General features: G+C 46.4%; 1 protein-coding gene across 1 annotated transcript in view; it reads right to left on the reverse strand.

Annotated features, from left to right (window-relative positions):
- The window catches only part of ITGA9 (integrin subunit alpha 9), a 380,757-nt gene that overhangs the window by 327,617 nt on the left and 39,026 nt on the right, over positions 1-14,114 (reverse strand). The window contains exons 5-6 of the mRNA XM_003256852.3: positions 10,439-10,506; positions 1,692-1,821 (exon numbers count right to left, since the gene is read on the reverse strand). Of these exons, the coding sequence (XP_003256900.2) occupies positions 1,692-1,821; positions 10,439-10,506 (198 nt within the window). The remainder of the gene's footprint in view (positions 1-1,691; positions 1,822-10,438; positions 10,507-14,114) is intronic.

Below are 14,114 nucleotides of genomic sequence, written 5' to 3' on the forward strand. Positions count from 1 at the left end.
TCTAAGCTTAGCCTCAATGTCTCCTGCTTTCTGAGAGCCTTGCTAGCAGGCTGAAAGCTCTCCTCTGGCCAGCATAAATCCTGTACAGGCTGCCATATAATCCCCAAACTTGTCATCACCCTCTAACCCTAATGTGATTGTAAGTTGTTTTGAGTTTTGCGATGACATCATATCATGATCAATTCTTCCTCACCATGTGGCTGATTTCTCTCAGACTGGCGACTGATAGTACCTAAGAGTATTCTGAGTGAGATCAAAGCCTGAACGGATCCTTGATAATCTCTGCAGCTGATAAGAGCCTCTAATGTGTACACAAAGAGAAACCACAGGCTCTAAGCTTCAAAGGAGCTGTCCTAGACCCCAAACCCATCCTCTAAACTGGGCTTTCTTCTGCTCTCTCTTCATTCCCTGATTCAATAAATATGTGTTGAGCTCCTGCTATACACCAGGCACTATACCAAATGTGAGACACAATCCCACATTTTGTCTTCAAGGTGCTCCCAGCCCAGTGAGAGGTACAGTACCAGTGATAGGTGCTCTCTCAGACGCACCCACGGGGAAGGCAGCTCAGCATTTAGACTGCACTCAGAAACCACAGGTTCATACTCCAATTTTGCTACTTAGGAGCCATGTGACTTTGGCAAGATGTATAATTTCTTTGCTCCTCAGTTTCTTTATCTATAAAATGTAGATAATAATAGCTACTTCATAAGGTTGTTTCAGAAATTAAAAAGAAATAATACATACAGCCTGGCATAGGGTAAATGCTTATAAACAACAGCACTAGGCAGCTGGGTGCCTACAGGAGCAAACACCCCAGAGTAGAAGGATTGCTGGGTCTATGCTACCAGGCAAAAAGCTTGTAGTTAGAAGGGAAAAGGCAAGTCAACGACTCCCTAACCCCATTTAACAAGAAGTTCCCAGTGACGCTATGCAAAAAGGGAGTCAGGGCCTTTCCCTGTAAGTTATGTACCATGAGTGTGAAAGAGCATTGTGTGTCATCATTAGGCCTTCCTAAATTTAGCTTCGTTTTTAATCCAGAATTATAGCATTTAGGGCATAAATTAAAGAAAAGAGTCTTGTAATTGTCATCTACACAAGCAAAGACAGCCTATGTCTGTTCTTAAATTGGCATGGACCTTGTCCCAGTGTCATTCTGCCTGATGGCTAAATTAAATTGTCTTCTTTCCAGAAGATTGAAAGAGTTAAGAAAACAAGAGAAATTTTTCTAAGCCTTTAATTAACCTTCAGCATTAGGTTGCCATCTGTCCTGATAATTTCTAGTTCTTATCTTTCTATTTGCAACCAGTTTTGTGATCAGAAAACAAGGACTCCATCCAAAGGGACGCCCATGGAAAATCAAGACTCCATCACACTAATTTCTACCTGACCATCTGAACTTCAACAATTGATAAAATGAGAAAATAAAATGTTTATTCCCCTGGAGGTTCAACTGTCAGCTTTTTAATTAAAGCATACAGTTTTAATTCAGTTCCCTCCTTGGTTTTCCTCTCTACCTTCTGTGTGTGGAGCTAGATGTGAAGATGCCCTGGCTAAAGATGTAAGTCATTAGAACAACAGGCGTCAAAGCCAACTAACTCCTCTTTCCAACAATAAAGCAATAATTAGTGAATCTGGTGGGAATCACTCCCATTTCCCCTTTCTTACCTGTTCTCTCCCTGAGTACTCACCCAGGTAGGTGTACCGCCTATTCATGATCACTTCGTCGTTCAGTTTTAAATAGGTGTTGTCCGTAAGGTTCAGCACTTTGATGGTTCCAGCCCAATAAAATGACCCTGGGGCACCCATCACCACCAGCTCCTACCAAAAAGAAATCCAACGGTAAGCAGAGAAGGAGGTGAGGAGGGCAGGAGGGGAGTGCAATGAGAACCACAGTCACAACAAAGGAGAAATTCCTCACACCAAGAACTTTTTTTTCCCCAGCTAAGCAACAAAAACACATTTCACCAGATTCACCAGCATTATGGAATCTATTATACAGATGGTATTATCAGGGCTAAAGATGTGAAGAGACTGAGCAAGGTGACAGAATTCACGACAGGCCAGGCCCCTATTCTATCCACGATGAGACCACACACATTTCCTCAACTTTGTATCAGGCTCTAACAAGGAAATGACAAACAGCTGACATTGACCTCAACCACAGATTCTGGGGAACACCACTCATGAAAAGCAGTAAGCAATACCACACCCTGCCTGGACTCCAGGCTCACCATTCAACTCCCCCCACCTGATGCGTAGCAAGAGGAAACTGTGCACTACTACTCCAAGGAATCCCCTCCAGACCACACTCAAGACCCTCTCAGGGACATTCCAGAACATGGTTTTCCGATCATTACAGTCCACTACAAACTTAGAAGAACAAAACCATGAGAACAGAGAGGTCAACTAAGGAAGGACACAAACTGGAAGAGGAGACCACAGGCAGCAAGAGATAGTATCACTGTTAAAAACAGACTCAAGGCCAGGCGCAGTGGCTCATGCCTGTAATCCCAGCACTTTGGGAGGCCAAGGCGGGTGGATCACTTGAGGTCAGGAGTTTGAAACCAGCCTGGCAAACATGGTGAAACCCTGTCTCTACTAAAAATACAAAAATTAGCCAGGTGTAGTGGCACATGCCTACAATCCCAGCTACTCAGAAGGCTGAGGCAGGAAAATCACTTGAACCCGGGACGTGGAGGTCTCAGTGAGCCAAGACCATGCCACTGCATTCCAGCCTGGGTGATACAGCAAGACTCCGCCAAAAAAAAAAAAAAAAAAAAAGGACTCAAGAACATAAGAGGCACAGCTGTCTTCAGCATTTAGATCCGGGGGAAATGGTCAACAGGCTGAGAGCATGTTTGTGCCCCAGAACCATTACCAATGCTGATGATAACCCTAAGTTCCCCGAAATGATTTGGTTACCCAAGGAAGTCAGCACAGATATCTGCTGGGGTTTTCCCCTGGGTGATACAATAATGGAAATCAATCAACATCCCTGCTCTCTCATTCCCAAAGTTTATATCCTTTGTATTTTTCAAAATTCTAGACCAGACTGTTTTCCAAGAGTGCAGGGCTCAGGTAAAATTCAACACTGTCCACTATTTCAACCACATTAGGCTCTTCTCCTGCCACTGCCCCCTCAGACTGCATGCCTAGGACACTCTAATTCTGGTCTTCAGAACTCCCTCTGCTCTTTTTATCTCCATCTGTGCAATGCCCTCACACTTCCTCTGCTTGTGTAACCCTTTCGCAGTATTCAAAACTCAGTTGAAATGTGGGTGAATCCTAGACCAAATGTTGATGAGAAAAAAATGACTCCATTCATAGGAAGTTCTAGAATCAGCAAAACCAATCCACCGTGATGGAAGTCAGATCGGTGGGTACCTGGAGTAAAGAGGAAGAGCACTGTCTGCAAAGGGGCAAGAGGAACTTTCCGAAGTGATGGAAATGTTCTCATCTTCATTCAGACAGAGATGACATGGTATATACATTTGTCAAAACTCATCGAACTCTGCATTTAAAATAGTGTATTTTATTGTATGTATTAATTTTTTTAATTAATAATCTTGATTTTTTAAAATTCCAGAACAGTGATTAAACACTAACAAGGAAGTCATCACATAAAAACACAAAACATGCTAATGAGATGACATTTTACAAGCATTAAGACGAAGCTCCCATTGTGCAGAGGCCGTGCTGGAGCTAGGAGGCAGGCTGTGCTTGTATCCATCAGAGGTCCCTGGCTTTCAGTCCTTCCTTTCCCCAACAGGGAATCCCTACTTTTGAATTACCTTTATTTTCTAAAGTTTCGACACTGCAATAAGAAATAATCAGAATTATTTTTGTAATGAAATCAGTAATTTTTCACTCAACAATATTTATTGAGCACCTACTATTATGTCTCAGAGTTCACACTAGATATAAAGATAAATAAAGTCCCTTTGTAGACCATTCTTGAGGTAAGACAGCATGGTAATGTGCAAAGTATTTCAGAAAAAAATTCTATGCAAACAGGTTAAAATCAACAAAATTTCTAGAGGAAACCTTTCAGCTATAGACAAAACTCCAAAGATACTGGTCATGAAGGCTCATGGGGATAACAGATGCTGTGCAGGTCAACTCTCTCACTGCTGAAACCCACCTGACCTTCCCCCGAGCCTTCAGAATTCCCCTGCACCCTGCCCCTTGGTCACCCACATATATTTCAGAAACAGATCTTTTCAGGTTGATCTCCCTCTGCAGAGACGATACCATGCACTGGCAGAAACTGCTGGCTTCTGACAAGTCCTTGGAGGCTAGATCCTGCCACGGAGATTTAGAATTTCTGAGGACAATTCATAAAGTCACCACTGAATTCTCAGGGAGCAAGTGTCTGTAAAAGCCAGAAGTACCTAAAGAAAAAAAATGGAGAGAGGAGGATAGAGCCTGCAGGCAAGAGGGCAATGCTTTAAACAATACGTTTTATGGTTAATTTGGGGAAAAGCCTTAACAAAGGATAGGGCAGGAACACAGATGGAAGAAAAGCCACTAGATTCTCGCCGGAATAGTTTGCTTTTTGACAATTCAGGAGGGTGTAGACAAGAAATGACTGTTGATGAGCACTTCATTTTAAGGTTTTGAGATCCTACCCCCCGTGAAGGAAGCTGTTGATGACAAGCCAGATGTTCCCAGGGGTATCTCGCTGTTTTATAAAAATAGATGGCTTTCTGCAGTAAGGATTCTCCACTGGGAAACATAGCAGAGCATCAATCCACTCATTCTTTTTACACTCATCTGTCCTGCATAAGAGACCAGGCTAGTTCTAGAAAGAGTACAAGAAACACAAATAAGTTCATCAGAGGAGAGAGACTTTTTCTCCTGGCCTTGAGCTTGGAAAGGAATTTGTAATCAGTGTCCAAATATAATACAAAGGGCACTGAAGAACCTAATGAGCAACCTCCTCAGCTCCAGATGTATCTTCAGTGCAGAGCTTTCTCCACCTGCAGCTGTGCACAGGCCAAAGCTTTGAGCGTCAGCACAGGCCTGCAAAGGCTCTTCAGGACATTGGGGGCAGGGATGGGATATGTTGCTTTCTGATGATTTAGACTAACCCAGGATAAAAGCTGAAAAATGTATGCCTACCATACCACTGCACCCCCTCTCAAACATTACAAACAGGGTAAGATAAAGTAATTCCTGTCTTCAAAAACCTTTAAAACCAACAGCTCTTGTTTTTACCGCTCCACGCCACCCCGCCCCCAGTGCTCATACCCCTCTCCCTTCAGTCCATACTACATAAAACAGGGCCAAGCCTGCGACCCTCAGGGCTGAGGCTGAAGGGAGGGACAGTGCCTTCCTGGAAATCCCTCATAGTTGTTTTTCTGTTCACTACAGATGATGCTTGTGACCTTTCTGGTGCTGTTCACAAGTGCTAGGAAAAAGTGAGCAATACTTAGCTCCCCACCACCCAGGAACAGCCAATGTCAATGTCACACACACAAATGAAAGCTTCCCTAAGCAAAGGCCACCACTACCTAAATCACATTTGTGGAATCCCATCAATAAGCAATGCAGCTTTTTCCCAAGATGCATTTATTAGCAGAACCCCTAGAGGGACCGCGGCATGTAGGTGGGCCTGGGAAAAGCCATATATTTCCTCTGTGTACTGCAAGTTGGCATGAGCAGCTGGGCAGGAGAGTGCCCGGGATCTACAATAGAAGTCCGTCCTGAACAAACTCCCACCCAAGTGTCTCCAGGCTTCTACAGCAGGCGTGAACGCCAGCCCAGCTGGTCCAAATCCTCTCTTGCTGCTAATCAGTATCTACTACCTCTGTTAGCCTCATCTACAAAAATAAATAAACTTCCCAAGAAATTCTCTCTAATCCTCAATGACAGGCTAAAATTCAGGTGGTATCCATAGCTCAGAGGGCTTTGTTAAGCTCAGGGTCACTGACCTGTAGGTCAAGCAGGCACCTTAGGCCAAAATATTTTGGGGCAACATAGCTATGTCCAGAAGGCCACAGATCCATGTCCAGCTTGGGAAGCAGCTGTCTGCCCTGTGAGGGGACAACAGCTCACAGAAAAGGCAAGCCCAAGTGGCGAGGTCAGCAAGAGGGCAGAGGAGGGGAGCCGCGCTGGCCTGGACCCTTCAACCACATTTCCTGCTCAGCCACAAACAGCTGAACTTCCAGAAACAAGGCAGGCAGTGAGTTCAAAGACCTCCTCTTTAAGGAGGCCAAAAGCCTGGGAACCGAAGCGGAGGCCAAAGTCCAAAGTGGCCAGGAGACAGCAGGCCGGGGTCAGAGGACAGAGTGGCGCCCAGAGGGGCTGCCTTCCCACTCACCACTGCCCACCCTCCCCGGCCACTCTGTACACCCACCATGTCCCCACTTTGCTGTCCATGAGCACAGCCAGCACATGCTGACACCCCATGTTTCCCTCAGGTTCTAAATCCCAGAGCCTGGATTTCATCAGGTCTTCTGTTCTTCTGGTCACCCTGAGCTTGCACAGCTACCTGGACTTCCCCTCCACACTCCTGCCCCGCCGGCTCCTCCTACCACTCCCTGCCTCCACCCAGCCCAATGCCTGACTTGCCGGCTGCTGCGGCAAACATAACGACACTTCCCTCCTGGGAACACTTGCTCTCTTGGCTCTCTGTCAACGTCTCCGCTGAGTTCTGATGTCTCCCATCAATCTAGCTTCTTCTCCCATCTAAAGGGAGGTATCCCCCCATTCCCCACACTAAGCACACTCATCCCCTAAGAGAGTCATGAGCAAGGGCCAAATCTAAGTTTCTGCCCCAGGCAGGACTCCAGTCCCTAAGTCCAAATGTCCTCTAAAAACATCGCACACTCCATGTGTCTGAAAGCAGACTCGGCAGTTTATATCTCCCAATGGGTCCTTCCTCAGGCAACCCCTTTCCACCAGAGGCACCACCATTCTCCAGAAGCCTGGCTCAAACCCTCCTTCCTCTACCCCACAGCTCCCTGGCCACCCAGCCCCTTGACACCTCCTTCATATTCTCTGCCTCCCCCAATCCTTTTTATTCCTTAAGCCTCCCCCTAGACTGTCCTGTTGTTTCACAGCTGGACCACATCACGGCCTCCTACCAGGCCTCCCTTCAGGCCCTTCCATTCCCAAAGTTCTAGGCAAACCCAGCCCAAATAGCCTTTCTTTCAACACTGCCATCTGCCAGTGTGTCACCCGCTTGTGAACTTACAGTGGTTCCCCACTGCCTATTGGCTCAAGTTAATACGATACTGGACAGGCCTGTTGGAGGAACAACAGCCATAGTTGTCACAAAATCTAAATGTTTACTGAGATGGAAGAAGAGAGTGAAGTTGCCACATGGCAGGATGGCATTTCAATGGGGAGAGGAAAAGTTGTTTAACAAACCAGTACCAGAACAACCAACTATATATTTAGAAAAATAATGTAGTTAGTTTCTATCACACAATGTATACAACACAAATTCCAGAAAGATTAAAGATCGAAATCTTTTTTTAAAACAACCTATGAAAGTGCTATTAAAAATATAAGTATATTGAAAATATAAGTGTAAAATATGGGAGTTTGTTCAGCCCAGACTTGTGTTGTAGATCCCAGGCACTCTCCTGCCTAGCTGCTCATGCCAACTTGCAGTACACATAAGGAACAACCTTCCTAAGAGATAAGTTTAGAATCTAAGGGAAAAAAAAAAAAAAAGACTGATAGAATTGGCCAAATGTGCACATTTATTGCCAGGATGATAAAGACACCATAGGCAAACTTAAAAGATAAAGGCTGATAAAAAAATGTGCAACACATGTATCAGGTAAGAAATTAGTGTTGAAAATATGTAACAAGTTCCTAAAAACCAGGAAAACAACAACAACAAAACAGAATCATGTACTGAGAACATAAACAGGCAACTTCCAGGAAAACAAATACAAATGGTCAATATTTTAAAAGGATATTAAACGACATTAATAATCAGGGAACGTGACATTAAAACGAGACGTTTTTTCATAACAAAAATTTAAAGTCTGAGTGAGAGAAGATAGAGACAGATGCAATGCAGGGGAGTGTCAACTGGTAAACATGTCTCAAGTGCAATTTGCCAATATGTATCAAAATTCAAATCTGAGTGCCTTTGGACCCAGCAGTTCCTCCATTAGTGTCTCTTCTAAAGAAACACTTGTGTACAAGGAGCCACGTGAATGGATCTCCAGTGCAATGCCACCAGTGGGAGTCCGGCATGTCCTAGCAGCAGCTGAAAGTATCATGTAGTGGGTGAGGTACGAGAAGAGCCTGGAAAGGTATGAAGGCTGGGAGGCCAAGGGAAGGCATGTGTATTTCATTCTAAGTAGGATGAGAAGACACCAGAAAGTCCTGAGCAAGGGAGCACCATGATATTTTTCTTGTTTGTAAAAGGTGGTTCTGGCTGCTACATGGGGACCAGTCTGTCCAGAGGCAAGAGTGGAAGCAGGACGGCAGACGGGTTCCGCAGTGGGTTGGGAGCAAGACAACTATAGCTTAGATTTGCAGGGTGGCAGAGGATATGGAGAGCAATGGATGACATTGTTAGAGGTTCTGAGGGCATAGGAGGTGGTGGGACTTGCAAGGTGGCTTAGAAGTAGGAGAGTGAGGTGAGAGAAGAATCTTTAAATTCGGCCTCAATGGTTAGGATGATTGGTGGTGCCATTCCCAGGGCACAGAACTCTGTCGACTGTCATAAAAATGATTCTCCAGTGAGGTAAGAATCACTGAGGGTGTGGAATGGGGGTTGGAGGGTAGCATCTCCTATTTATTGGTTTGAGAGTGAAAATAAAACTTCTGACTTTCTGTCTTTTCTTTCTTGCTTTCTGGATCAGACACTATATTGCCAACTGTCTATCTTCTCTTTGGATTTAAACAGCTGTTTCTGAAATGAAGGTAGGCAGTCTTGCTCCTGACTCAGGAGGGGCCCTCACTTTGGAAGCCAGAGAGCACCCTTCATCCTCCCACCACCCCCCATGTCCCATGCCCTTCCCCAGCTCTCTGCTGTCCTGGAGTGAGGGAAAGAGAGAGGTGGCCTCAGGGAGCCAAGTCCAGGGGCCAGGATGAGGAGCTTTAGATTGTAATCCTCCATGGACTGGGAAGCCTCAGAGTCAGAAGGATGGGTTTCATTTGAAGGCCCCTGGGGCTAGTATGCAGATAGCACACTGCACAGGTCAGAATGGATGCAGGCTACGTGATAAAGTGTTCTAACCTAGCCCATGGTGATGGGTGCACAACACTGTGAATGCACTAATGCCACTGAACCACACTTTAAAGTGGTGACTTTTATATTATGTGTATTTTGCCACAATTTTTAAAAAAGCATAATAGATGTAAGAAGACCAATCAGGGCCAGTGTACCTCCAGGTGATGGTGGTGGCCTTTCTAGAAGCGTGATGGTGATAATGGAGGCAATTGTAATGGTAATAAAAGCTGTCATATTTGGGATGTGTTTTGGAGGCTAAAACAACAGGACTGCAGATGAATTAGAAGTAAAAAGTACTCTTTTTTTTTGGCCTGAGCAACCACATGGATGGACAGTGCCAGCAGGCAGTCATGAAAGTATTTGAGAGAGGAGGAATTGATATGAAGGGCAAACTTACAGTAAATAAGAATGACACAAGAAAACAGTCCCTAAAATGTACTACCAGCCAAAAGTCATGCTACTACCGCAAGCGCACATAAGCATGCAGGTGTCCTGTCCTTCAGAATCTGGGAAAGGGAATGGTTAGAGTTATGTGTAAAACCAAGTCTCTCAGGCCGAGTGTGGTGGCTCAGCCTGTAATCCCAGCACTTTGGGAGGCCGAGGCTGGCAGATCACCTGAGGTCAGGAGTTCGAGACCAGCCTGGCCAACATGGCAAAACCCCATCTCTACTAAAAATGCAGGTGTGGTGGTGGGCGCCAGTAACCGAGAGGCTAAGGCAGAAGGATTGCTTGAACCCAGGAGGCGGAGATTGCAGTGAGCCGAAATCACACCACTGCACTCCAGCTTGAGTGACAGAGCAAGACTCCATCTCAAAAAACAAACAAGTCTCTCCACTAAGGAGAGAAGGCTGCTAGGAGGGGATGTTCACACGCTTCATGTATCTGCACAGCTGCCAATGATGGGGCACAACCTGACTGAATGTCATCTCACTCACACATCCCCAAATCGACTCCTTCCCCAGGTCTCAGAGTCAAGTGGACTCCTACAGAAATCATCAAATGAGGGTAGCCTCCAGGTGAGCCAGCCCACCTCCTCTGCCCAGTGGTCTCCTGGCCAGCTGGTGCCCTCCTGGCAGGCTGAAATAGCCTCCTCTGGTGTGAGGACCTTGTGCTCCCTCGAGGCTCAAGTATCTGGGACTCCAGAAGCCCCACCTCAAAGGGTTGCCAAAATCACATAAGCAAGGAAATGAACACCCACAAGAGAACAGAAATGCCCAGACAGCAGACACCCACCTCGGTGAAGAAGCCCGCTATCCCAGCCTGGCAGGAGCCGTGTTCCTCTCCGTACTTCTTCTTATACTCTAGGGGGAAGGAAGGAGAGAGAAGCAAACCACAGCCATGTCAGTGTGTGCCAGCTGTGCATGGAGCCAGCAGAGCCAGCCGGCCACTTCCCACGAGTGCCGCGGCAGGCTGGGCCCAGGGATGCCGTCCAGACTGGGGGGAGGAAGGAAAGTCTCAGGAATCCACCAAACCTCAAAAATCCATGCTCTGGTGCCATCGGGTAGGGAGGCTGCCCAGTGCCCCAGCAGACTTCCTCCCCTCGTGTGCGAGAAAGAGGGGCAGTAGCCACAATCATTAAGTGGGAGGCTAGTGACAATTATTTCATTTACTCCAGAAGGGACAGAGATCCCTCGCAGGCCCAAGGAGCTGAAAACATGACCCAGAAACGGAATGATGTGGCCATCCCAGTGTGGAGTCTCCTGGAAGAAGACCAACCTTCCCTAAAGGAGGCTTTGGATGCCTCCTACCATCCAAAAAGAAACAAGCCATCCACAGAGGACCACAAGAAGAAGGGACTCCTCTGGCATTCGGTTACACTATTGCTGTGTGGAAGGAAAGGGGGAAGATCTCTCCAGGTGGAAAGAAAACTAATAGATAAGCTCTTCTCCTCCTCCATCCCCTCAGCTCACAACACTGCTACCCAACAAATGGGGGTGTTCCACTGCTGCAGTTTTAATTTTAAGTTGGCAAAGAAGAGGGGGAGGAAACTTTTGACAAGTGCTTGGCATGTTCCAGGCATTGTATTAGCTGTCTCCAGGCATATCATTTCACTGGTCCCTCATCCCTGGGAACCCATATCCCCATTTGTTAACAGGTAAGAATACTGAGGCTCAGAGAGGTTAAGTGAATTGTCTAAGGTCATACAGCTCTAGTAAATGGCAATGCCAGGAATCTACCTCAGTTTGGACTTAGAAACCCATTCCTTTACTTCTGTAGCCCATCAAAGGTTCTGCAAAGTGAGTGACTAAGAATACCCAGGAAAGTGACTGGATGTTGGAAATTATTTCATAGGTAAAGTCAAGGAGGTGGAGAGATGTTGACAGTGACTCAAATTAATCACATGTGAGGCTGACATTGCTGGAGACCTTCCACAGACCACTCCTGGGCACCCTCAGGCTGGGGCTACCCAACAAATAACCCAGTGACCCTGTACCACCCCCTGGGCTCCTGGCAAGTCTCTGGTACCATTAAAAGCAATATCATTATTTTTGAAACACGAAATACAAAGGAACAATGAAACTATGATTGCAACACAGTGCCACTTCCTGCAGTTCTGAGTGTCTACTCCAGGCAAGGGGAAAAAGGGCCCTGGGGAAATATACAGAGTAATTCAGTTTCTAACAACACTCACCACAGAGCCTAGTAACATTTTCCAGTAAGTGGCCATTAACCGACTGCTAAATGACAAAGAATGTCAATTGAGTTACTCCTCTTCCATGCAGGGCAAAATCAGTTCTCCCGCCTTGTCCAGTTATTATAAGGACAACTGCTAGACCTGCCAGAAAGCAGTCCAGTGACAAAGGGAACTTGTTTGTTCCCTGCAGAATCTTGCACCAGGGCTGGGAGTGAGACTAGTGCAAAGCAATGAACAAATCCTGCATCAAATTTCATAATAGCAAGAAATAACACAAATTAATAATAAATCCTGCATCAAATAGCACAATGGCAAAAAGGATTGAAATGTCTCAACCTAAACAAACAGTTACATATTAAATGTGAAAAGTCTGGCAAAAAGCATATCCATACCACTGACTCTAGAGACTAAACACCCAATTATAACTCTTGAAAAAATGAAACACAGAAAGGAAATTCAGACCCCATGAGCTAATGAAACTGTAGTGCAAGACACACCACCAGTTCAGCCTCATAAATTTCTGACATGAATAGGAATTGTATGGGACTCTTTCATCTTTTAAAGCAGCCTCAAGGTCTCTTTATGACAAGGCCTCCAAAAAATGGGAGATTTGAGAACTTCAGTGCCTTTCTCAACCTCCTCCCCAAACTGTACTTGGTGTGGTCTATGTTGGGAGCAGGACCTCGGGTTTCTGAGGTGGTGACAGCCTCACTGGGAGCTAAGAGTACCCCACTTCTGGCCCAGGCTAAAGGCCAGCAAGGGGAAGCCCTTAAAGGCACCCCTGTTTCAGGCAGCATGAAGCACTGTTTTCAGGCCAGCCTCCGCCTCCCCAAGCTGGGACTGCCCCACCAGAGGTCTGAGGGCCTGGGACACACATGGAAGTGGGTACCATCACTGACTTTCATGTTTCTGAAACCCCAAGTCTAACCTGCCTTCTCAGGATGCTCTAGGGCAAGGAATCAAACAATGGGGGCCCCTGACTGGCTCCTATAACCAAATCTAGATCAGAGAGCAGGCCATGTCCCAGCCTCCCAGAAACTTCTGTGACTCTGTCATTAATCCCTTCAAGGTAGAGTAGGATCTAGTTCTAATCCTTTTACCACCTACCCGATCCCTGGCCACACACACTTTGGGGGCAGTTGTGGGGCCTGGCAACTCTAGTCTAGGAAAGTCAGTGGGTGTTACTGGATTAGACAGTTTCACATTCCACACCTTCCACAGCCTAGGCCACAGGCATGCTTTCCATTGTTTTCACTCCTTTGAATGCTATTTCTGTGAGTTAAGGGCACTACTATTATTTTAACCTGATTCCTTCATATATATGTCAAGAGGGCAGGTTTAGGTTTCTCCCTAATCCATCTTCTAAATGTTCACGTACGAGCCTTTCTTCCTCAAAGAGTACATACATAGGGTTATTCTACCATACTCGTATCTAAAAAACTTAAAAATACAACTTGATTTTGCTTGTCTAGACCTGAGATGGCAGGACAGCCTATATCACAAAGCTATGGGAAGGGAGGTAGGCGCAGAGAGAGGCAAGGGGCTGCCCTACAAACAACATCCCCAACAAGCCCGGGTCACACACCCTCCCTCCATTGACAAGTCCAGGAAGTGCAGGGTGGAGGGACCTGGGAGGGGGTGGGGGTGACCTCCAGTCTCCTGTGTTCCCAGGAAGAACTTTTCCTGCACAAACACAAAGGCTGTGGGGCCCAGCAGTTGGCTGCTCCTGGGCATGTCTACTTGGTCTCCAAATGCCCCCAGGGACATGGCCCCGCAGAGAGGACTACAATAGCTAGTGCCCTCTCCACTACTGAACAAAACATTTACCCACCTCAAAGAAGCAGGGGAAAAGCAGGCTTTGCCTGACAGCAGCTCACAGGCACTGTAACAAACCTAACCCTTACATTTGGGGAAGCTGGCCAGCACGGTGGCTGACACCTGTAATCCCAGCACTTTGGGAGGCCGAGGCAGGCAGATCACTTGAGTCCAGGAGTTGAAAATCAGCCTGGGGAACAAAGTGAGACCCCCATCTCTACAAAAATACAAAAATTAGCTGGATGTGGTGGTGCACACCTGTAGTCCCAGCTACTCAGGAGGCTGAGGTGGGAGGATGGCTTGAGTCCGGGAGGCAGAGGTTGCAGTGAGCCACGATCATGCCGCTGCACTTCAGCCTGGGCAACAGATCCAGATCCAGTCTCAAAAAAAAAAAAAAAAATGAGGGAAGCCAAATCCGAGACCCAAAAGATAGGGTTGAACAAGGGGACTTAGAAGTCA

This window comes from Nomascus leucogenys, chromosome 4, assembly GCF_006542625.1.
Source record: "Nomascus leucogenys isolate Asia chromosome 4, Asia_NLE_v1, whole genome shotgun sequence".
NCBI lineage: Eukaryota > Metazoa > Chordata > Mammalia > Primates > Hylobatidae > Nomascus > Nomascus leucogenys.